Source organism: Hermetia illucens, chromosome 7, assembly GCF_905115235.1.
Source record: "Hermetia illucens chromosome 7, iHerIll2.2.curated.20191125, whole genome shotgun sequence".
NCBI lineage: Eukaryota > Metazoa > Arthropoda > Insecta > Diptera > Stratiomyidae > Hermetia > Hermetia illucens.
The window spans coordinates 14,728,748-14,752,711 of NC_051855.1; the positions used below are offsets into that span (position 1 = coordinate 14,728,748).

The 23,964-nt window shown below is 40.2% G+C and overlaps 1 protein-coding gene and 1 long non-coding RNA gene across 5 annotated transcripts; one reads left to right on the forward strand and one right to left on the reverse strand.

Annotated features, from left to right (window-relative positions):
- Nucleotides 1-1,835: 1,835 nt before the first annotated feature.
- Nucleotides 1,836-17,003, forward strand: LOC119660780 (ankyrin repeat and sterile alpha motif domain-containing protein 1B). Of its 4 annotated transcripts, none has more exons than XM_038069559.1 (19): nt 1,836-2,292; nt 2,365-2,555; nt 2,783-2,891; nt 2,970-3,346; nt 3,586-3,666; nt 3,731-3,887; nt 3,950-4,487; nt 4,662-4,896; nt 5,020-5,396; nt 6,698-6,872; nt 6,949-7,114; nt 11,750-11,939; nt 12,007-12,722; nt 12,785-13,005; nt 13,080-13,445; nt 15,166-15,313; nt 15,415-15,699; nt 15,768-15,905; nt 15,990-17,003. In XM_038069559.1, exons 4-19 carry the CDS (start codon nt 3,243-3,245, stop codon nt 16,110-16,112), a joined length of 4,020 nt encoding a protein of 1,339 aa, XP_037925487.1. In that variant the 5' UTR covers nt 1,836-2,292; nt 2,365-2,555; nt 2,783-2,891; nt 2,970-3,242; the 3' UTR covers nt 16,113-17,003. The 4 variants fall into 4 exon arrangements, with proteins under 4 accessions (XP_037925487.1, XP_037925485.1, XP_037925488.1 ...); XM_038069557.1 differs by having other exon boundaries at nt 2,798-2,891; XM_038069560.1 differs by lacking the exon at nt 2,783-2,891.
- On the reverse strand, nt 2,298-2,873 carry LOC119660781. The gene is made up of 2 exons (XR_005250487.1): nt 2,748-2,873; nt 2,298-2,673 (listed from the first exon to the last, which is right to left on the reverse strand). It is a non-coding gene; the product is annotated as an uncharacterized LOC119660781 (long non-coding RNA).
- Nucleotides 17,004-23,964: the final 6,961 nt, after the last annotated feature.

The window sequence follows — 23,964 nt, forward strand, 5'->3', positions numbered from 1 at the left end:
GACAGTGTAAGGACTTCTAATTTTCGAAGGAAGTAAAGAGCTGACGGTCTAGTCCTTCCTCGTTTCCCCGTCTTTTCTGTTATAGGTTTTGATTTGAAGCCTCCTTGTCTTTGGACAGATGGAACTCTGGCGGCGCAGCCAATTGTTCCTTTTAATCCTTCTTCGCCTTCTTTTTTTTTTGGGGGCTGGAAGCTACTTGGATAAAGGCTCCTACAGGCACATTTTCCTCTTTCAGCTTTCCCCAGTTCGCTTTGCAGTGGGCTATCTGCGGTCCGTTTGGCACTAGCAGTCTTTTCAGCGGGAAGTGCGGTTATTTTGCTTTCCAAGTGTCTTCCGCTGCTCTCCACGTTTCCCTATAGAAGGAGATGCAGCCCAGTAGTACCTCCAGTTCCATCAGCCCGTTTTTGTCGCCCTGGCTGACGTTTCTCTAAAGGAACGTTACCGACCGCATACGCTTCACCACTGCTGCACATTTCCTGCTGAGCCTTTCCTCTTCGGCTCTAGCTAGGGCACTTGATGGTAATTGTACTCGATTTCTGCCTGAATCCACCAGGACTATCGTTTCTGACTGAGCTTTTTTCCGGAACAGGGACACTACAGGGTATTGGAGTTGCCATCCCCGCACCGTCAGTTGCGCCACTTGGTAGGGGTTCCCCTTTATTTGGGCGTCCCGGTGTCACATTGGGTATTTAAGCCCTCGCTTCCTATTTCGTTGGTCGCTGTGGTGAGCAACGCATTTTTGTGCTACGCCCAAACGCAGTCAGCTCTTCCTCTTTCCCTGCTATTTCATCGTTTTTTTTTTTGTGCAATTATTCTCTATGGAAATTTCACAATTTCATGTGCAAGGGAGCAGACCGTGGATGTAGCCTCGGAGACAAAGCGCCAATCCCAGTTCCCTGAGGCCTGACCTACGAGTAGCTAATCCCGGAATCCACGGACGGATCAACGCTCGTTCGGGGCAACGCAGTCTACTAACACCGGTTCAATGCACACTACCCAACCAGGGTCCCGAAAGGGCTGGCTCCTGATACACGTCACAACTACCACCTTGGCAGAGCTAAACTCACACCCTCTTACGTGAGCTGTCGACGGCTCCCCGGACCCTCAGTGTGGCCCGAGTGTACCGGTCATGCGCGGTTCGCTCTTCACCGAGAGGCTTTCTCAAGGCAACTATCAAGGTCGCAGGTATACTGCTAGTTACGGGGTCAGAACTACTTACTTGGTTATCTCGGGGACGCCACTCTTCGCATCGTAAGCGACCCGTTATGGATCTTTGACGACCCCTGTCGAAATTCAAACATTCGAAGTACACCTGTACATGATAACTGACGATTAGCCGCGCATTACAAACGCCTAGTGGGTGCAGTCAAGTTGACGACTAACCGCAGTTCAGGGTGTAGCTCTCCATTCAACCGCAGCGAATTTTTGTTGTTGTGTAGTGGGCACGGTTACATACTAAAATCAAAAAGCGTACTTCATTAACCGCAAGGACATATGAGACTTAATAGATGACATATATGCAACTTTCAAGGGACTTTTACAGCGGCATCTATTAAATGTGAAGCTAACTTAATAAAGACGCTCGAAGTGTCCTTCATAAAATAGGCTAAGCAGCAACATCTGAAAAGCTTATCTAAAATAAGTTCTTATATTAGACACAAACCTAGTCGCAAGTTGTATCTTGTATCTGAAGCAAAAGTAAGTTCAGCCGATACAAACCCAAAAACTATGACAAAACGCTCGGCCCGGGAGAACCGGGTATCTTATTTATACTAGCTCTCCTAAAGATACTTTTTGTACAGATACTCGTATGTATGTTTGTATGCATGTATGTGTCATATTATGCTGTACTAACTTCAATTAGGGCGCTGGTCCTTATCATATCTTAAAGAAACCCCCGTGAGGACTGTCCCGATACAAAAAGGGACTATTGTCGGATTTGGCGCATCTCATTCTCATTCGGAAAATCTTAAGAAAAATCTACCGAGTTTACTGAAGAAATATCAATTCAGTAGTGTTGTTGCGTGCTCGGTACAATTTTCATTGGGTTAGGACACTTCAGTAATATAGCGCCGCTGCAAGGGAGAGAAATTTGATAAGAGAATAATAACACACCATCAGAGCAGATATTATTATATTTAGTTTGAAGTTTTCGTAACAGTTGAGAAGTATCTGATAAATGTGTTGTTATTGTTGTTGTCGTCATTCATTGTTGACTAAGGTGTTGTTTTGAGATATGCTTAAAGTTGGTATCTAGTATCTGGTAAAATGTAAATTGAGTCGAAAAAAACGGTAGGTGAATGGATATGAATATTTTATTGTTTATATTGAAGTGTATTTAAATTTATATAATTAATATTTAAGGATATATAGTCGGTCCATAATCTGGAAAACGAAGTACCAATACGAAAACTCCAATGACACATTTTTACATTCGAAAACTTCTTGCCTCTCTGGGCATCGTAGTCGGTTATCCTGAGTCAATGCCTAATGAGCCTTTCAGCATACAATCTGACAAGTCCTGTAAGGATAGCAAACCGAGGAGGAGAGAATAGGTCAGTAAAATTCGTACCTCTATGTATGTGTATGCGCAGGAAAGTATAGAGTAAATGATGTGAATCGTGAATAACGAGCAAGTGGAAGGAGTGTGTTGTATCTTAGTGATAATAAGTTCTGTGGAGAATGAGATATTTTGTTTTTCATTTTAAATTGTGATTTAAGATAAATCAACTTAAATGTAACTCAACTCAGTTATGTATTAATCATTGCTGGGAATTTCCAGCAAAAACGATTACAGATGTGGTGTGTCTTCTGAAAATTTCAAATCAAAGTGTCTTGTCCTTCTCAACTGTCTTCGTATAATCCTTATATGACTGGTGGGCGTGTTTCAGGTATGCTGCCCCCGTACAACTAAGTTTACATTTTCCCTTCCAAAGTTATAGTATTTTTGTTTAAATTTCATTTTCCAGGCAATTATCCTTCATTGAGCTTACAAAACAAGGAATCTACACTAAAATGTAGCACCGCAGTTAAAACCCCTCGGAGATAACTCTGGCTCAACTTGACATCTAAAAAAGATACCAGATTGTTTGAAACACAAATATATTTTGTGGAAGGATCGTGATTTTCTAAGAAAAATCAATCAGAAACCTGGAATACGTGTCAACAGGTTCGGTAGAAGATATCATAAAAGGCTTGTCACAAGGATAGGAAACGAGTGCATTCGAACGGAGACAATAAAAATGGGCAAAGATCATGAATTCTTGGAAGCTGCTCGTAGTGGCAATATAACTCTTGTTGAAAAGATTCTAAATCAAAAGGCAAAGCGATCCGGACCATTAGCAAGGTATTAAGTGCTAAAAGTGTCTAAAGATATTAAAGTTTAGAACATGTGGCTTGGCTTATAAAAATCTTAAAATACTATTCCCATGTTCGGTTTTGAAGTGATGTGATTGTTGAAGTATCTCTGCACTACGTTGACAACTAACAATGGTTGTTATTCTCAATGAATTTTAAGGATTATTATGAGCCATGTCAAGCAGAAACTTCAATTCAAATCCTCCTGAAATACCCCTTTCTTCACAGTCTTAGACGTGGTCCTGGTTCGAATGTGCAGGATAACAGCGGATATTCAGCGCTGCATCACGCAACCCTCAATGGTCATGTGTATGTCCTCCTTGCTTTTGAAAAGATGAAAAGATATAAATCTCGGATTCTTCCCTTCTTTCAGAGATGTTGTGAAACTTCTACTGGCACACGAAGCTTCCCCTAATCTTCCCGATAATCGTGGTGCATCACCTCTACATTTAGCCGCATGGGCAGGTCACCAGGAAATTGTAAAATTATTTTTAACACACCCTCATCGACCTGCCAATCCAAACTTGCAGGTACAATATATCCCAGAATATTTAAACCAATAAATAGAAAAATGCTTTATCATTCATATCAGACTGTCGATAATGAAACTCCGCTACATTTTGCCGCTCAACATGGTCATACCGGAGCCTTGACCACGTTGCTTGCCCATGGTGCTGATCCTAACGTAACAAATAATCGAAATGAAACGCCCTTGGATTTGGCAGCCCAATATGGTCGTTTGCAAGCTGTACAAATGTTAATACGTGCCCACCCAGAGCTCTTAGAACCATTCAAGACGACCGCAATGGTGTCCAGTGGGAATACAGATGGCTCAAGGAATTGTCCGCATCGTGCCATGGTCAGTCATTCACCCCTTCATCTTGCCAGTCGTAATGGACACAAAAGTGTCGTGGAAGTCCTGTTGGCGGCTGGTGTTAATGTTAATTTGTTAACACCTTCTGGGACAGCATTGCATGAAGCAGCTCTCTGTGGAAAGGATAGTGTAGTAAGGACATTATTAGAATTCGGAGCAGATATGGATGCTACGGACAGCGAAAATCGAACAGCTTTAGATATCCTTGAAGAATTTCCACCGCATGTGACAAAAGGGATTGTATCCGTTATAAATAGTAAGTCAGTGGTTTTTATTTAGAGGATAATGGCTTTTAGATGACTCCTTAAAATGGGATTATCTCATTTCGGAATTCACTAGTGCAGGTTGAAATTAGACCCTATATACCAGACACATAAACCTAATAGCCCAATTTGTCACTAATAGGAACCTTATGTCCTTTTTTGATTAGGTCATAGAAATTCAAATATATATGATAGTGAGTCGGACGACATTGTTCGTGAATGTAGCAATAACAAACATCATAACCTGCAAGATCAGCGTCAATCCTACTATCCACATCGTCACTATCAACAGCAACATCACAAACAATATCAGCAGGTTAGCAGTAATAAAAACAATTTAGGTAGCTCATATGAAAACAGTTGTTCATCACCGGTTCATAACTATTACAGTTCATCACATCAGTAAGTTTCAGAAGCATTCAAATATCACCTTCGAAGAAATCAACCATTATTAATGCTATTCCTTTTTTTTTTTTGTGTGTTTGCCTACGGTTGTGTTCTTCGCTCTTACTTGCACTTCCATAGTGAAATGACAAGCCCATCATCTTCTATGGGTAGTTTAGGACCGCCTAGTCCACGACAACGAACATCAAGTGGAGATCTTTCCGAATTCTATGTTCCAATGGAAATTAAAAAAAAGATTAAATCAACGGCACCGAAAAAACCACCAAGACGTAATCTCTCCGTATCACCAACTCATCTGAATGAATGCGGTGGGAATATATCTCATGGAGGACGAGATGGATGCATGTCAATGTCAGTTGATGGTTATACTCCGATGGGTAATCGTAGTGGTGGTTCAGGATCAGATTCTTCATCAAAACTGCCAGGACAACAACAGGGTCCGGTTAACTATGAGTATATATTTTTGGCTCATACAGGAAGTAAAAAGGATAATGCAGGTATGATTATAAATGAAAGAAAAATCCATTTCCTCCTTTGTCCTTTTTTGTCAATTGGTTGAAATTTGCAAGAAAATTTGCCTTTTTTTCTGAATTTTTGGACTCCTGAAGTCTTTTCCCAATTTTCGAATTGTTTTCCGCTTTACATTTCCATACAACCTTCCTAATATTGCTGGAACTTAAAGGTTTCACATAACAGTTCCGTATTTCATCCACCATTTGTCAACCATTTGAAATAATTAAAACTTGTTTTTTCTATTCACTAGTATTATTCTGCGGTCTTGTAAATACCGATATTTCGGGAACGACTTGTTCTCTTCATCAGTGCTAACAAGATTTGGTTTATTAGTCTCGCACATACCGATATTTCGGGAACCACTTGTTCCCTTCATTAGTGCTAACAAGACTCGGTTTATTAGTCTTGCAAATACCGATATTTCGGTCTCTTTAGCACTGATGAAGGGAACAAGTAGTTCCCGAAATGTCGGTATTTACAAGACCAATAATAACACTACCGAATAGTTTTCCTATTCGGTTTTAATTATTTCAAATAATTTAATCGCTGGAAATACCGCGTAATTACATACACTCAGATTTTTCAACCGAACCCTTGATCTGATGAAAGTGGTTTTGTTTGAGATATGAGGGATCCTAAGTCTGCCTCTACTTGATGCTAGGCCGGACCAAATGGAGAACAATTAACTCTCTCGTTTTATGGACTGCATGTGCATTCATGGACCTCTCGTTTGGGGCACCCCCTTCCCAAGTATACAAAAAAGAGCGACTAAATGGTTTGGCCCGGTCCAACATTAAAAAGATGTGGACCAAATGGAGAGCACCTTACTCTCTCGCTTTATGGACTGCATGCGCATCCATGGACCCCTCATTTGGGGCATCGCACCCAAGTATACAAAGACAGATGACTAAACGGTTTGGCCTGGTCCAACGTCAAAAAGATATGGACTTAGGATCCCTCGTATTCCAAACAGACATCTAGCTTTCGCCTAGCTTAGGTGGTTCAAACTTAGATATAATTCATGCCATTCTCGTCTTTTTGCGATTATATAAAGGAGCGTTTTCCCCCTGTTGCCATTTTCTGTTACTCTGCTCCCAGGGTAGAAGTGAGGCAGCGTCTGATGTGTTCCCGTTTAGTCGCCTTTTTTTTAAATTATTATTTCAGTTTGTGTGTCCCTTTTTTTCAGGTACATGGGAATTTCTCATTGATATCCAAATGTTTATAAATATATGAAAAAAGCTTACTCGATACCCCATTTAAAAAACAAAAATCTATGAATTCACAGAAATTCAATCTAGAACAGGAAGCGGAGGAGGCGATTCTGATTATGTACAGATGATGCCAAGACCAGAACCACGCACTTCACTTGCTCATCCTTATGAAAACACAACTTTAAAATCATATAATCCTAATCGAAAACTGCGACGAAATAGGGATAACTATGAACTATTTAGTACAGAGTAAGTTTAACGAACGTGTTTATCCTCCACTTTCTAATATGATTCTTCTCATCGATTGATAACGCAACATCACTAGTAATCATCATGTAATAATGCATTCAACATCACCAACTGGATCATCAAGTACAACAACACCTCAAAGCCCGACGAACTATCATCAACCCCCGACTCCTGAACATCCACCCCCAACTGCAACACAAGCTGAAAAATTCATCCACGAACGTATACGACCGCTAAATCAGGTGGGCGAACAAGATGAAGAAAATCAATAGATACTTCATTAACATGCGTAATAATATGCATTACTGACCAACGAAATGACAGATTTTCTCTAAATTTGTTCTTTATTAACAAAAGGGTTTCAAGATGAAGTTATGGGACATTCATTCCTCTTTAAAATAATTAATTTATCTTAGATTTTATTATGTGATCAGTGAGCAGTGCAATGGTCGAGTTGGTTGAGTGTCAGACTCTTTATCTCGCGCCCCGGGTTTGAATTCTGGCTGCTTCATGTTTGCGTTTGTGCTTTTTTTTTTGCTGCTGAAAGCTTATCACCAGCCCATCGTACAGTGTGAGGATAATTATACTGAAGAAAAGTTTCATTAAAAATGGAGTAAGGAAAAATAACAATCGCAAAAAGGAAACTATCTATTCTACAAAGGAATAAAGGGGGGGGGGCATATTGTTATCGAAGTTAATTCAACTGATTAATTCTCTCAAACGAACAGGATTTAAGATTGTCAATAATACTGTTTCGAATTAGCTCTAAAAATGTGACGTTAAGATACAACCTGGGCTGACAATTTAAAGAAAAAAATCTCATCTCTCATCATTTTCTCGAAGATGCTTACATTTCATTCAAGCCGGACTTTTTTAGCCTATTAAATAGAAGTCTTGCGTACACAGTAGAGGTATACCTAATACTATCGGATGTATAACTTAATTCGTGCCGTTTTTTTTTTTCAAAATTTGAACGTTTATCTAAGAAAGACATATACAATCGTATTATCTATCTGAATCTATGACTTTTTCCCATCTTTCTGGCAATTTGTGGATTCCATTGCAAAAGAACAAAGAACAATTTTCGATATCCTGCTCTGATGTGAACCGTATTCCAGTGAGGGAGTTCTGCATAGATCGGAATAAATGATAGTCGGACAGGCCAAGGTCTGGGGTATAGAGTGGGTGAGCCAAAACTTGCCACCCCCTGTTTTCCGAATAGTATTTGACCGATGTTGCCACATGAGGCCGAGCGTTTTCATGATGGAAAATTATGGACTCATGTCCATAAAAATGGCCTTTCAACTTCTCTCTGCTTCAGTTCATATGGCACCCGATTTCCTTGCTTTTGAATGTACCCGGCTGCTTTTAAACGTTTCGAAATGGCTGATTTAGTGGCTCCCAAAAATCCTGCGAGCTCTTCTTGTGTTTGGCAACAATCTTCATCGAGTAATGCCTTCAATTCTTCATCTTCAAGCTTTTTCGGCTGCGTTCGTTCGGGACGTTCTGACACGAATTAAGTTATAGTGATAATTTCGGGATGCTTACGATAAAATGGGAGTGGAATAAATGCCATGAAGCATTTCCTTGTAATTTAACACAACGTTAGGCCTTTAATTAAAAAGCAATCTTTTCTTTTACTCTTCTTACTTTATCACGCAATCCTTTTATATATAAGCAAGCCGAAATGCTTAGTATACAAATATGTTTATATATCAAGGCTTAAGAAGAAACAAACGTATATATACATATAGGGGGCGGCGCCAAAATCTGGACAAATCGAACTTCATATTTTGAAATAATTTTTATTGGGAATACAGGATATTTCTCTCATAGTATTTAGAATAGAATATATCTATTCAATATAGCCTCCTTCTCCTCAACTACGATTCCTACATAGAGAAGTCCAGAGGGTTCAAATCTGTCTCGTCCTGTTGAAAAGCATCTGGCCTTCCAGGCGGTGTAGTTTTCATCAACGACTCTACCATTATATCAACACGAAAATACACTTCTTTATTGACACATTCCCCTTTTTTGAAGAAGTGCTCCTTGAAATAATGGTGACTTTTTCAGGATTCAAGTCGTTTTATCCTTGCAGGTTCGAAAAGCATTCATCTAACTTTAATTGTATAAGATTTGTAGCGGAAGTCATTTTCAACAATTCTACGCATAGTTTTTCCACTCACACCGACAACCGAAGACAATTTTCGGATCAATTGCCCTGGATCCTCACTGTCTCTGTTGAATGATTTCAGGCGTCCTGACAACGAGCTCCTTTTAGTGAACTTTCCTTGCTGGTATTGCAGAACCTTTGATACACCTCTACGATTCGTTATACTTCTCGATGACATAATACACAGTCCAACTTGGGTATCCGAAGAATCGAAAGTCCTGGGGGTTTAACGTGAGTACCTGCCGTGAAGGCTTAATCCCATGGTCCTCTTCGGACACGGATTGATTTTGGGACTGAGCGCCCAGCGACAGTTAAGAGGTTACAGATGTTTAGTACATGCATCAAGCTATCTAATTGCCAAGTGCCATCTATCGAAGTGGTATAGAATGGCGGGACATTCGAATTCAAATTTGTCCAGATTTTGACGCCGCACTCTGTATATATATATACAGATATAGTATTCATAGTATGGTACTTATATTTATTCGCTAATTATGGTGCTTTCAACATTTCTAAAAAAAAAAAAGAAAATATTCGTGCAATACAAAATATTTACCTTTTGCCTTAAGATTATTTGTTGGAATTATTTTTATCATAAATCGATATATTCATATGTTATCACATTTTAGATTTTTTTTTTTTAGTTCATATGACCTTCTATGTTTAATTTAAATTCTTTGTTGTTGCTTTAATTCCTTTCATTGTTAATTTAATTGCTATGTTTCGCCCTAAATTTTAAAAGACAAAACATAAACTTTAAAACAAATTGTGTTTCGTGTTTTAATCATTTCATTTTTATTTTGTGTTCCAAGACAATAGTGTGTATTTGTGTTACATCCTCATTTAAAATGTTTGATGTTGTTACGCTTTTAGATAAAAAAAGAATAAGGGGGGGCAGGAAAATTACAAACATATTCATATAAAGAGCTTATTTGACAAGTTTCCATTCGTTTGTATGGCTGTACTTTAACACACTTGAACTCAACCATATTTAACAGCGACTAACTATCTCCAGTAGCTTGTCGAAACATTTCAATCTACAAGGGGGGGGGGGGTCTCCAAAAGGTTTAAACATTTTTAAGGTTTTATCTAAAACAAACGCTTGCTGGGCTACCATAGCTCGGAATCCTGGTCAAGTTCCGCAACTGATCATACAAGGATACCTCTTCATACACGTGATTCGAATTTTTAGATGTTGACATTGGTGACTGGCTTGAATTGTTTCTCCACCAGAAGAGGATACGTTGTCGGTAACGCGCTGCCAGAAGGACCAGGACGATCAATGCTGCACTGAGTGCGAAACTCACGGTTAGACTTGACCAATGGTAATGATGATGGTGATGCTCAACTAGGGGCATTGTTGATCCGAAATCGGGGGAGGCTGATCGAATATCTCGCTGCCCATCTTCGATATTGGAGCTGAACGTAGACGAAACCTATATGTTTTGTCAGCCCGTCACAATGGGTAGTTGATTTCACTCTCGCAGCTTCTCTGCACATAGCCTGTGATAGACTTCCGACGATCCTTGATCACATCATGAACCGGGAAATGCACCTCGATCCGTAACTCTCCTTGTATAATTCGGGCCCGTCCTAATTTCTCAACATGGTACCCAACTTCAGGCTTTCCAAATTTCGTATTCGTCTGCCGAAATGTTTTGGGCAAATAGTGTTCCAAATAATAGGAATAGGATCGCGATATTTAGCAATGAACGTGCCCAAGTACATGCCGCTACAGGGTCTTTGAATTTAAGCATACTTCCACCTGACATAATTCTGTAGTAAACTCCTCGAACGTTGGTACCAATCAAGCCTCATTGAAAACGCGCTTCACTTGTCGTTTGGCTGACTTCACAGTTGCCTCCCACGAGCCGTCAAAATGCGGAGTAGCCACTGGGATAACACCGTCCTCCGATGATATCGTAGCGACCTTTTCTGGCGTGGATATTATAGCCTATTGTACCTCCTTAGGGTTGCAGGGCTGCTGCTGAAAGACCCTTTGACATCCGTGTCTTGAATGCTGTTATGCTGTTATCTCTCTATCTTGGGATCAAGGGAGAAGGGGTCCTCATACATGCGTAAGGGGGGGTGTTTTTCACCGAATATAGTAATGTTGGATATCAAATGAAAGGTCTTGATTATTACTTTTCGATGCCATTTGACATCTGTTGGAAAGACGGGGAGTGGGAGTAGATAGTGATGATTTCTTTGACTCATCCATTCTCAGAAACTACATAGTATGTCATCTTTTCGCCTTTAAATTTTGCCGACCACCTAGAAATCGTGGAGCGATCCAAGGTGGCCTCACCACACACCTCCCGCAACACATTATAAATTCTTGTTAGCACACTACCTCTCAAATTTTCAATTTTTATAAATGATCGTTGATCGAGTTTCGTTACGCGAGCCGACGATATTTTTAACTGACGCAAAGGCCGTAACCGTTTGCCGAACGAAAGACACTAACGTGTTCAGGAGACTCAGGGCGACTTTTTGCATTATTTTTGGAACCACCCTCGTAACCACTATGGGACAGAATATGTCCCCCAGTTCAAATACCTTGCGAGATACGTGTTAAAAATTTTGTTAAGGATCTTTATATGGTAGAAACGCTCCAGATCTTTGAAATCTGATCAGGACAAACATTCACAGGCACTATGACCAGAAACTTGTCAGTAATATGAAGAAACACCCCTAATTCTAGGAATACAAACGTCGTTCCGGAATTTTACAACAAACGCTAATCATGACTGAATCTGGTACCTCACCCCCTGAACCACTATGTCCATCACTTTGTGCAAGTAGTGGATCCTTAAGTTCAAGTATATCAATATCCGATCGAAGTGTATCCACAGATTGTGTGGAAGAGTTTATCGGTGATGTGCCCTTTGCTGGTAAGTTCTACCCCGTATGACTCGGGAGCTTTATAAAATTAATCAGATTATATATCAATCATACCAGGCCTGTTCAAAGGATCAACAATGACATTAAATAATGCAAGCATGGGCTACCCTCAACAATGTCGTTATCAGCAAAACTATAATTATACAGACGGTTCACTTGGAGGACGTCAACAACATTTAGACCGCTCCAGGTTGCTTTCCAGTCAGCATCAGTATAACGACTTCCGTATGGAATACCAACAGAATCGATCACTAAGTTTCGGAGGAATTATAAACTCATCCTTAGCCGATCAGGATGACGAAATTCCAGGAACTAGTCGAGGATACAATAATCCTCAAAATATACATAACATACTGGACCAACATCTTCAACCGCAATCACTCGTTCACGAACATGGTTCGGTGGATGGGTCCTTTTGTCAAGAAATCTATAATCACGATCAAATTGATGGAGGATTCAATCGAAAGGAGAAAACTGCTTCAGATCGGGTAAATAATGATGTTTTTAGTCCGTTTGATGAAGAGGAAGCATGGGCTAAGATTTCCGAGATTATGGAGTCATTTGGTAGCGGCATTCTAACCGGTGATAGTAAGCATGATGATGACTGGAATGAGAGTACTATGAAACAGAACCATGACAATGTTGACAGTGGGCATAAAAAGTCCTGTCGAAATTCGAAATACACATCCTTAAGGCAGTTTCTGCAGGAATATAATCTAGAACATTTAGACAATATATTGGTTGATAGTGGATTTGATCATATTGAACATTTGGTAAGACAAGGTCATGACATCACCTAAGTGCATTCGAGTCATCCTATTTTTTTTTTTTAAAGAATGGTATTCTCGACGAGAGCGACCTCAATGCGATGAATATCGCAGTTCAACCTGATGGCCGAGAATTGCTTGATGCCATTAAACAACTACCCCTTACACAAGCGCTACCCTCACTTCATAAACACCACCAAGAACTACAACAAAATAATAATAATTCTATATTGAATGTGGATCAATGGCTTCAGGATATCCATTTACCGGAATACGCGGATATTTTTAAGTAAGAAACAAAACGCTGAGCTTCTACAAAATCACAAATCATGTTCCTTTAAACATTTCTATCTAACCTTGCAGACGGCATCTATGCAAAAATCTCGAAGGTAGTTGCGGCAGTGGCTCTGTAGATGGTTGTCGTGTTTGGGAAGTTGAACTACAAACCGTATTGGAAATTAGTAAAATCGGTCATCGAAAGAGGATTTTATATTCAATTTCAAATAGCAGGAAGACCCAACCACAATTAACTACAACAGCATCAACAATAATCCAAAAACTGAATGATGAGCTTAGTTCATTAGACACGAATATAATGAGTGTGAAAGATGAATTGAAAAATGTTTCAGCAACTTCGACCACAACATCAACAACTGCACCCGTTTCTACAACGGCTGCAACTTCCACAACAAATGCAGCGACAATTAAGCATAACAACAAAAAAAATAGGTATGAGTTCCTTTCTGAATTAAATCCATCCATCTAGCGAAATCCTTGAATTATCATCAATCCGGACTAGGTTACGAACCCATCGTAATCTATTGAGCGATGGTCTAGCCCAGAACGCCAAACAGCTTTTAGGTATATCGAATTCGAAATCGGGATTTCTGGAGTTCCTTTCTAAGGCAGGCCTAGACCGGATACCACTATTATCCAAAAGCTCTTCTTGGTGGAGGTTTAGATAATCCTGTGATCATTTGGGTTCATATGACCCCATAAGCATTTTATTTCTGGTAACTCCAACTGGTATAGTTCCCTTAACCGTTCCCTTCATTACTTAGCATCATAGCCATGAACTACGATTCCATAAAAGGGTTCTGGACCATATAGCGAAGTTCCAGCTCCTTTTTTGGCTAGCTCCAGGCGTTGTTGTACGAGCCGAGTTTATCCAGTCTATTAAAGCATTCCCATATCAATTTAGAGTTCATCTGGTTGAACCTAAGTGCTTTGATGCTCAGAATCACAGTATTCGGTGTCCTATAGTTTATTTGATGGTAAAAGGACCTATCTATATACTAGTGTGCTCATCCATTGGTTCAAAGAACGTTTTCCTTAGACCTGCGCCCCTTCCCTCTGGAGGTAATCAGTTGCTGCCTTCAGTCATAGATCACTGTCACGCTTAGCCAGTTTACCGCATTGCTCTATCGGAGTCATACTAATCTTTCCGCTATGCCCTTTGGTTTTCGCCAACGGTTTACTGATATCAGTCAGAATACTAACTGCAAGATTCCGGTCTAGGATGAGGAGCATCTCAATAGTGGAGGAGACATTTTCAGCAGCTTACTCGAGGGTACTGATAAGGACTGGGCCAACCGTATAATATCTGGCGAACGACGAGAAGCTTAAGAAGGGGGAATTCCACCACGGTGCTCAACCGTATAATATCTATTGAAGTTCCAGCTCTTATGGATGAAATGGCTAGTCACCCTAACATGCGGAGCTGTTCGTCGCAACTTCGGATGTCTTTGCAAAGCTGCTCCTTCCGCTTTTCTGTAAATACTCTCATTGTGAAAAAGGGGCAATATTCGACGCTTTTCGCGCTTTTGTGTTGTTTAAACCATAAAAATCATAAAGCGGTGGTCCTTTGAGCGCTACGATTCCTGAGGACTCCTTTTCCCCTAAACTGTCGACTGCCTATTCACAACCCCGCAAAACTCCCACATTCTAGGAACATCCTCCAGACTAATGGCCTGAGGATGCCAAGGAAGGGATTGAGCCTCAGAGGCCGCGCCTCAATAAACATCTGAGGCTGAACTAGCAAGAATCAAGACTGTGATCCGTCGTGGAACTCTCCACCTTCGATCGCGCCACTCTGGATTCTGGAGATTTACGGTTGCACGCGCAGTCGAGCCATTTTTTTTTTATTTCCATTTTTCAGGTTTTAGCTTGCGTTTTAGTTTAACTCGTTAGGCTTACGTGAATTTCTATATTTGTGCGGTAATTTTCAAGATCCGGTGCCGATCGACGCACTGACATAGATACGAGTACCCCCTCTGTCCCCTGTCCCCTATCCCCTGTCCCCTGTATCCTATCCCCTGTCCCCCGACCCCCCAAGCAAGGGTTAGAACTAGAAAACATTGGCTTCCATCGTATTTTTTGACGTTACAGCCTTTCTGTTTTTTGACAATAACTAACCTACTTCTTCTGTTTCTTGCTCTGTATACAATAGACCTGCACCGAAACCCCCAGTACGAGCAAACTCCTTAGAAATTCGTGCTCCATCTGAGTTACTGCTGGGTTTACCAAGCAATCTACGAACACAATGGCGACATCCGGCCAGCGTGCTGATCACCAACTCTGTAACATATGATGTTTATGTATGTCTAGAGATCCTTCAAAAACATTCATACAGAACAGAAGGAAGCTCGTCTTTCATATTAAAACAAATCATATATATATAAACCTTTTCAATCCACAGTATCTAGGATCGACTGTTGTTAAGGAACTACGAGGAACAGAATCTACACGGAAATCTATACAAAAATTGAAACGTGACAATCGCTCATGTAATGGTAGCAATAATGTAACAAATAGTGGGGGTATGGTTAGTAGCGTAGGTTGTGGCAGTGGCCCTATTTCTGGGCCAGCTAGCGAATTCCAATTATCATCAAGTTGCTTGAGTCAACAGCCAAGACAACGAAAGCAGCTAGTTCGTCTATCAATATCTCACCGAGGGGTTGAATTTATCAATACAGAATCTCATGTAAGTTATGTGTATCAATAAGGACATCTGAATCCTTCTGATCTTGTTTTGACGGTACGTTTCCCCAGAACACAATATGCGAGCATGAAATCCGGAACATAAATTGTGCATGCCAAGCGGCCGATGATCTGAGCCATTTCGCTTATATTACAAAGGATGCAGATATGAATATTCACTATTGTCACGTATTCAATGCTGATTCCATGGTAGGATTAGTAAATTTGACGGCTCCATTTTTTTGCTAGACGTTTAAAATATGTTTTCTATCGCTATTTTCGCAACAACTACAGGATCTAGCGACTGAAATCATACTAACACTAGGACAGGCCTTCGAGGTGGCCTATCAATTAGCATTACGTGAAGCCTCACCGAAAAACCTTATCAGGACATCAATGTTTGAAGTAATAAAGTAGAAAGGCTGACTATGCGCGTAGCTAGCGCATGATATATCAACCACAGGCGAACATATGTTTGACGGATATTTGCAGGATCTGCATTCTCCACTTAAGGTTTTTCTGTATATAAAAGTTTAGATTTTTCTTTCCCATTTTCTTTTTGGTTTAACCAGGAAGCCATAAGTGATATTTTTTTTTTGAAAATTTTAGGAAATGTTTTTACTATACAGAATAAAAATTTTGTTAAACGTTCAATTTCACTATAGTTGTAAGGATATTTGTTGTTTTCCAATTATACTTTATTAGTGTTATCTTTTCAATCTGTGGAGGAAATTAGATTAATGGCAATTTGCCAGTACTATCCTTGCGATGATTATAAATACAAATTCTGCGGAACAGTTTTCATTAGTTTTTGGAAGCTTTCAAGTGGGAAAATTGCTCAAAGAAATTTTAGAAGAGATACTATTGTTATTGTTACTAATGTCGATGATTTTGATGATATATAAAATAAAATATTGTATTTCGATATAGTCATCGTATAAGAATAAAAATTATTCACGTAATTTCGACTGTGGTCTTCTCAAAGAAGTCGCAGGAACTTCAAATTGCTTTGTAAACTTCGAAAAACTAATCTGATTTATCTTTCACTGAACGGTTACTGAAACCTACATTCCCCCCACCTTCTCAAATTCAGATACTCGAAATCTATAAACATTAAAACTGTAAAGAAATGGAACTATATAGGATTTTATATTGACTGTTGGAATTCTCTTTGAAGAATCCTCCCTCAACTCTGATTCGTTTCCAATGTTCAATGGAATAGTCTTCTTAAAAAAAAATTTCAATACAAAAAATTAAGTAAAATATTCAAAAATGATATTAGATAGGAACAGGAGGAATAAACACAGCCGAAGTTGGCTGAGTCAAGACTATTAGTAAGTAAGACAATGAAGAGTTGCAGATACCAAAAATAAGCACCAAAAACATTTGAAACATTATAAACTGATTGATATCCCCAAATCAAGCAAAGGACACTGGAACGATATGAGGCCAAGAAATTAAAAAAAAACGGCTACTCTGAAAAATATCCTTTACTAGGTGAAACAAGGTCGAAAATCAAAACAAATATATCTAACCATATTGAACAATATTGGAAATTCAAGAAATAATTCAGAACTCTATCTTAGGGAAATATCGCATAATATGTATGTAGAAGGTTGCGAGGAGGGAATATTGGAACTTACTTGCAATATCAGACAGAACCCCAAACCACCCCATAATCGCTCAAAGATAAAAATCACAACTGTTTCTTCCTTTCCTACATCCCGCTTCCGTTTTGAAATTGAGCTATTGCCGGTAAAAATGGCATCCGGATGCTAAACCACTTGTTATGTCTATAGTATCTTGTTGAGAAACAAAGCAAGGGATACTGCCTGCAATAATAATTTAGAAGAACAACTGCTGCAACGAGAGTGTTCATACTCACAAAAAAAAAAAATGTTTGCCTTTCACAAAAAAATTCTCTCTAGGGATATATAGTTACGCGAAACATATATAGAAGAACATTGAATCCATTTATATTTGTTTTCATTGCATCATATCTTCCGGCGAAAAAAGTTTCAAAATAAACATTTTCGAAAGGGCAAAAGAAACGGCACAAAAAAGGTATATATATATATGAGATAAATATGTATATATGAACCAAATTAATACATACATATATATATATATATAGAAACGAAGTTCAAAACAAATGGAACATAATTAACTGGAAGAATAAAATATATAAGCCATGAAAAACGCATATCGACATAGTAATAAAGAGTCAATAAAGGTAATAATGTTTCGTAATTTATTTCTCTTCTATTTGAAAATTTTTTAATAAATGAAAAAAAGAATTTATCAAATGCATAACAATTAACTGCCAATTTTGTGTGTTTCTAAATCTGTTTTTTGAAGCGATAAGTAAACCCCCTACTGACAAAAAAAGATGAAATTTCATTATATCAAGCCAAGAGGAATCTAATAGAAGAAATTTGGTGACGAAAAAAATATTCGAACTAGCAAAACTTGAAAAGTATAAAAGAAAACAATATATAACAATAACAAATGGGAAATGTCTTTTTTTTTCTTCGATTGATCTTCTGTCCCGCCGAATATAACCCTTATCTCTGGGTACCAGACTCTACTAAATTGCTCAATATCGTGGTCCCCGAAAACCCCTCCTGATTCGATAAAGGAATTGGCGGCTGGCTCACACCCTTCCCAATCACCAGTGATCAAGAATTAAGCTCCCTTTTAATATTGAATTCAGAAATTTTCCAGCCACCCAGACCCCCCAACCTATATCCCATTTTCAAGCTCAGACCCTCCCCCGACAGTAGTGATCACGAATTAAGCTCCTTTTCTCGAAATTCTCAGCAATAAGGGAGATATAAGCATTTAAAGTTTTTTCCAAGATTCCTCCAAATTTCAGAAATTTTCCAGGCACCCAGACCCCCCAAACCTATATACCATTTTCAAGCTCAGACCCTCCCCTGACAGTAGTGATCACGAATTAAGCTCCTTTTCTCGAAATTCTCAGCATTAAGGGAGATATAAGCATTTAAAGTTTTTCCCAAGATTCCTCCAAATGTCAGAAATTTTCCAGGCACCCAGAACCCCCAACCTATATTCCATTTTCAAGCTCAGACCCTCCCCTGGCAGTAATGATCACGAATTAAGCTCCTTTTCTCGAAATTCTCAGCATTAAGGCAGATATAAGCATTTAAAGTTTTTCCCAAGATTCCTTCAAATGTCAAAAATTTTTCAGGCACCCAAACCCCCCAACCTATATCCCATTTTCAAGCTCAGACCCTCCCCCGACAGTAGTGATCACGAATTAAGCTCCTTTTCTCGAAATTCTCAGCATTAAGGGAGATATAAGCATTTAAAGTTTTTCCCAAGATTCCTCCAAATTTCAGAAATTTTCCAGGCACCCAGCCCCCCAGCCTACATATAATTTTCAAGCTCAGACCCTCGCCCGACAGTAGTGATCACGAATTAAGCTCCTTTTCTCGAAATTTTCAGCATTAAGGGAGATATAAGCATTTAAAGTTTTTCCCAAGATTCCTCCAAACGTCAGAAATTTTCCAGGCATCCAAACCCCCCAACCTATATCCCATTTTCAAGCTCAGACTCTCGCCCGACAGTAGTGATTACGAATTAAGCTCCTTTTCGCGAAATTCTCAGCATTCAGAGAGATATAAGCATTTAAAGTTGTTCCCAAGATTCCTTCAAATGTCAGAAATTTTCCAGGCATCCAGACCCCCCAACCTATATCCCATTTTCAAGCTCAGACCCTCGCCCGACAGTAGTGATCACGAATTAAGCCCCTTTTCTCGAAATTCTCAGCATTAAGGGAGATATAAGCATTTAAAGTTTTTCCCAAAATTCCTTCAAATGTCAGAAATTTTCCAAGCACCCAGACCCCCCAACCTATATCTCATTATCAAGCTCAGACCCTCCCCCGGCAGTAGTGATCACGAATTAAGCTCCTTTTCTCGAAATTCTCAGCATTAAGGGAGATATAAGCATTTAAAGTTCTTCCCAAGATTCCTCCAAATGTCAGAAATTTTCCAGGCACCCAGACCCCCCAACCTATATTTCATTTTCAAGCTCAGACCCTCCCCAACAGTAGAGACCACGAATTTGTGGCGCGGCAGGATCTGCGGCATTCGAAATTTATTTCGAATGTTGCGGATGCGGACGGGTAGATGGCGAACCCTCCACTCCCCTGGTGCGTTCAGAAAATGAGTGAGTGCAGAGTTCGCCATCTACCCGTCCGCATCCGCAACATTCGAAATAAATTTCAAATGCCGCTGATCCTGCCGCGCCACAAATTAAGCTCCTTTTCTCGAAATTCTCAGCATTAAGGGAGATATACGCATTTGAAGTTTTTCCCAAGATTCCTCCACATTTCAGAAATGTTGCAGGCACCCAGCCCTCCAGCCTATATATAATTTTCAAGCTCAGACCCTCCCCCGACAGTAGTGATCACGAATTAAGCTCCTTTTCTCGAAATTCTCAGCATTAAGGGAGATATACGCATTTGAAGTTTTTCCCAAGATTCCTCCACATTTCAGAAATGTTCCAGGCACCCAGCCCCCCAGCCTATATATAATTTTCAAGCTCAGACCCTCCCCCAACAGTAGTGATCACGAATTAAGCTCCTTTTCTCGAAATTCTCAGCATTAAGGGAGATATAAGCATATAAAGTTTTTCCCAAGATTCCTCCACACTTCAGAAATGTTCCAGGCACCCAGCCCCCCAGCCTATATATAATTTTCAAGCTCAGACCCTCCCCCGACAGTAGTGATCACGAATTAAGCTCCTTTTCTCGAAATTCTCAGCATTAAGGGAGATATACGCATTTGAAGTTTTCCCAAGATTCCTCCAAATTTCAGAAAATTTCCAGGCACCCAGATCCCCCAACCTATATCCCATTTTCAAGCTCAGACCCTCCCCCAACAGTAGTGATCACGAATTAAGCTCCTTTTCTCGAAATTCTCAGCATTAAGGGAGATATAAGCATTTGAAGTTTTTCCCAAGATTCCTCCACACTTCAGAAATTTTCCAAGCATCCAGACCCCCCAACCTATATCCCATTTTCAAGCTCAGACCCTCCCCCAACAGTAGTGATCACGAATTAAGCTCCTTTTCTCGAAATTCTCAGCATTAAGGGAGATATAAGCATATAAAGTTTTTCCCAAGATTCCTCCAAATGTCAGAAATTTTCCAGGCACCCAGCCCCCCAGCCTATATATAATTTTCAAGCTCAGACCCTCCCCCGACAGTAGTGATCACGAATTAAGCTCCTTTTCTCGAAATTCTCAGCATTAAGGGAGATATAAGCATTTAAAGTTTTTCCCAAGATTCCTCCAAATGTCAGAAATTTTCCAGGCATCCAGACCCCCTAAACCTATATCCCATTTTCAAGCTCAGACCCTCCTCTGACAGTAGTGATCACGAATTAAGCTCCTTTTCTCGAAATTCTCAGCATTAAGGGAGATATAAGCATTTAAAGTTTTTTCCAAGATTCCTCCAAATTTCAGAAATTTTCCAGGCACCCAGAACCCCCAACCTATATTCCATTTTCAAGCTCAGACCCTCCCCTGGCAGTAATGATCACGAATTAAGCTCCTTTTCTCGAAATTCTCAGCATTAAGGGAGATATAAGCATTTAAAGTTTTTCCCAAGATTCCTTCAAATGTCAGAAATTTTCCAGGCACCCAAACCCCCCAACCTATATCCCATTTTCAAGCTCAGACCCTCCCCCGACAGTAGTAATCTCGAATTAAGCTCCTTTTCTCGAAATTCTCAGCATTAAGGGAGATATAAGCATTTAAAGTTTTTCCCAAGATTCCTCCAAATGTCAGAAATTTTCCAGGCACCCAGCCCCCAGCCTATATATAATTTTCAAGCTCAGACCCTCCCCCAACAGTAGTGATCACGAATTGAGCTCCTTTTCTCGAAATTCTCAGCATTAAGGGAGATATAAGCATTTAAAGTTTTTCCCAAGATTCCTCCAAATATCAGAAATTTTCCAGGCATCCAGACCCCCCAATCTATATCCCATTTTCAAGCTCAGACCCTTCCCCAACAGTAGTGATCACGAATTAAGCTCCTTTTCTCGAAATTCTCAGCATTAAGGGAGATATACGCATTTGAAGTTTTTCCCAAGATTCCTCCACATTTCAGAAATTTTCCAGGCACCCAGCCCCCCAGCCTATATATAATTTTCAAGCTCAGACCCTCCCCCAACACTAGTGATCGCGAATTGAGCTCCTTTTCTCGAAATTCTCAGCATTAAGGGAGATATAAGCATTTAAAGTTTTTCCCAAGATTCCTCCAAATGTCAGAAATTTTCCAGGCACCCAGCCCCCCAGCCTATATATAATTTTCAAGCTCAGACCCTCCCCCAACAGTAGTGATCACGAATTGAGCTCCTTTTCTCGAAATTCTCAGCATTAAGGGAGATATAAGCATTTAAAGTTTTTCCCAAGATTCCTCCAAATGTCAGAAGTTTTGCAGGCATCCAGACCCCCCAACTTATATCCCATTTTCAAGCTCAGACCCTCCCCCAACAGTAGTGATCACGAATTAAGCTCCTTTTCTCGAAATTCTCAGCATTAAGGGAGATATAAACATTTAAAGTTTTTCCCAAGATTCCTCCAAATGTCAGAAATTTTCCAGGCATCCAGACCCCCCAACCTATATCCCATTTTCAAGCTCAGACGCTCCCCCGACAGTAGTGATCACGAATTAAGCTCCTTTTCTCGAAATTCTCAGCATTAAGGGAGATATAAGCATTTAAAGTTTTTCCCAAGATTCCTCCACATTTCAGAAATTTTCCAGGCACCCAGCCCCCCAGCCTAGATATAATTTTCAAGCTCAGACCCTCCCCCAACAGTAGTGATCACGAATTAAGCTCCTTTTCTCGAAATTCTCAGCATTAAGGGAGATATAAGCATTTAAAGTTTTTCCCAAGACTCCTCCAAATATCAGAAATTTTCCAGGCATCCAGACCCCCCAACCTATATCCCATTTACAAGCTCAGACCCTCCCCCAACAGTAGTGATCACGAATTAAGCTCCTTTTCTCGAAATTCTCAGCATTAAGGGAGATATAAGCATTTAAAGTTTTTCCCAAGATTCCTCCACATTTCAGAAATTTTCCAGGCACCCAGCCCCCCAGCCTAGATATAATTTTCAAGCTCAGACCCTCCCCCGACAGTAGTAATCACGAATTAAGCTCCTTTTCTCGAAATTCTCAGCATTAAGGAAGATATACGCATTTGAAGTTTTTCCCAAGATTCCTCCACATTTCAGAAATGTTCCAGGCACCCAGCCCCCCAGCCTACATATAATTTTCAAGCTCAGACCCTCCCCCGACAGTAGTGATCACGAATTAAGCTCCTTTTATCGAAATTCTCAGCATTAAGGGAGATATACGCATTTGAAGTTTTTCCCAAGATTCCTCCACATTTCAGAAATGTTCCAGGCACCCAGCCCCCCAGCCTATATATAATTTTCAAGCTCAGACCCTCCCCCAACAGTAGTGATCACGAATTGAGCTCCTTTTCTCGAAATTCTCAGCATTAAGGGAGATATAAGCATTTAAAGTTTTTCCCAAGATTCCTCCAAATGTCAGAAATTTTCCAGGCATCCAGACCCCCCAACTTATATTCCATTTTTAAGCTCAGACCCTCCCCCGACAGTAGTGATCACGAATTAAGCTCCTTTTCTCGAAATTCTCAGCATTACGGGAGATATACGCATTTAAAGTTTTTCCCAAGATTCCTCCAAATGTCAGAAATTTTCCAGGCACCCAGGCCCCCAGCCTATATATAATTTTCAAGCTCAGACTCTCAGAGTACGGCACCCGTATTGAAATGCAACACCATATCGAGGCCCGAAGATCTCTGCTGGCTTGAACGTAACCAACAACCCCCATGAAGCTCCCACAAGGGGCCAACCGAGCTGAACGCACATACAACAGGAATTCTCCTGGAGTATGTGAGTTCAAGAGCTATCGCGCTTCCCATGGTATCAGTATACCCCTGTTAAGTTATCGTGACCTATTACCGGCCGACAGGGCTGACACTCCCCCTTACTCGTCGCCACTTCTGAGCACCAGTCACGCTGACGGGTGGAACTGCTCCAAATATCGGTAATGATTATGGAAGTGGAGGATGAGCAAATTTTCCGGTCGAAATCTGACTGTCTTTCGCCTTAGTCGTGGAAGAATCAACACCTCCCGCAACGGACTTGCATTCCGCCCACCAATTTATCGGACTGACTTGATTGACATTGAAACACAGACACATTTC

Coding starts and splice junctions, on each gene's coding strand:
- LOC119660780 (XM_038069559.1), top strand. CDS start 3,243: ATGGGCAAAGATCATGAATTCTTGGAAGCTGCTCGTAGTGGCAATATA. Junction 4,488..4,661: donor GATTGTATCCGTTATAAATA/GTAAGTCAGTGG, acceptor TTTTTTGATTAG/GTCATAGAAATTCAAATATA. Junction 15,906..15,989: donor TATTCAATGCTGATTCCATG/GTAGGATTAGTA, acceptor CAACAACTACAG/GATCTAGCGACTGAAATCAT.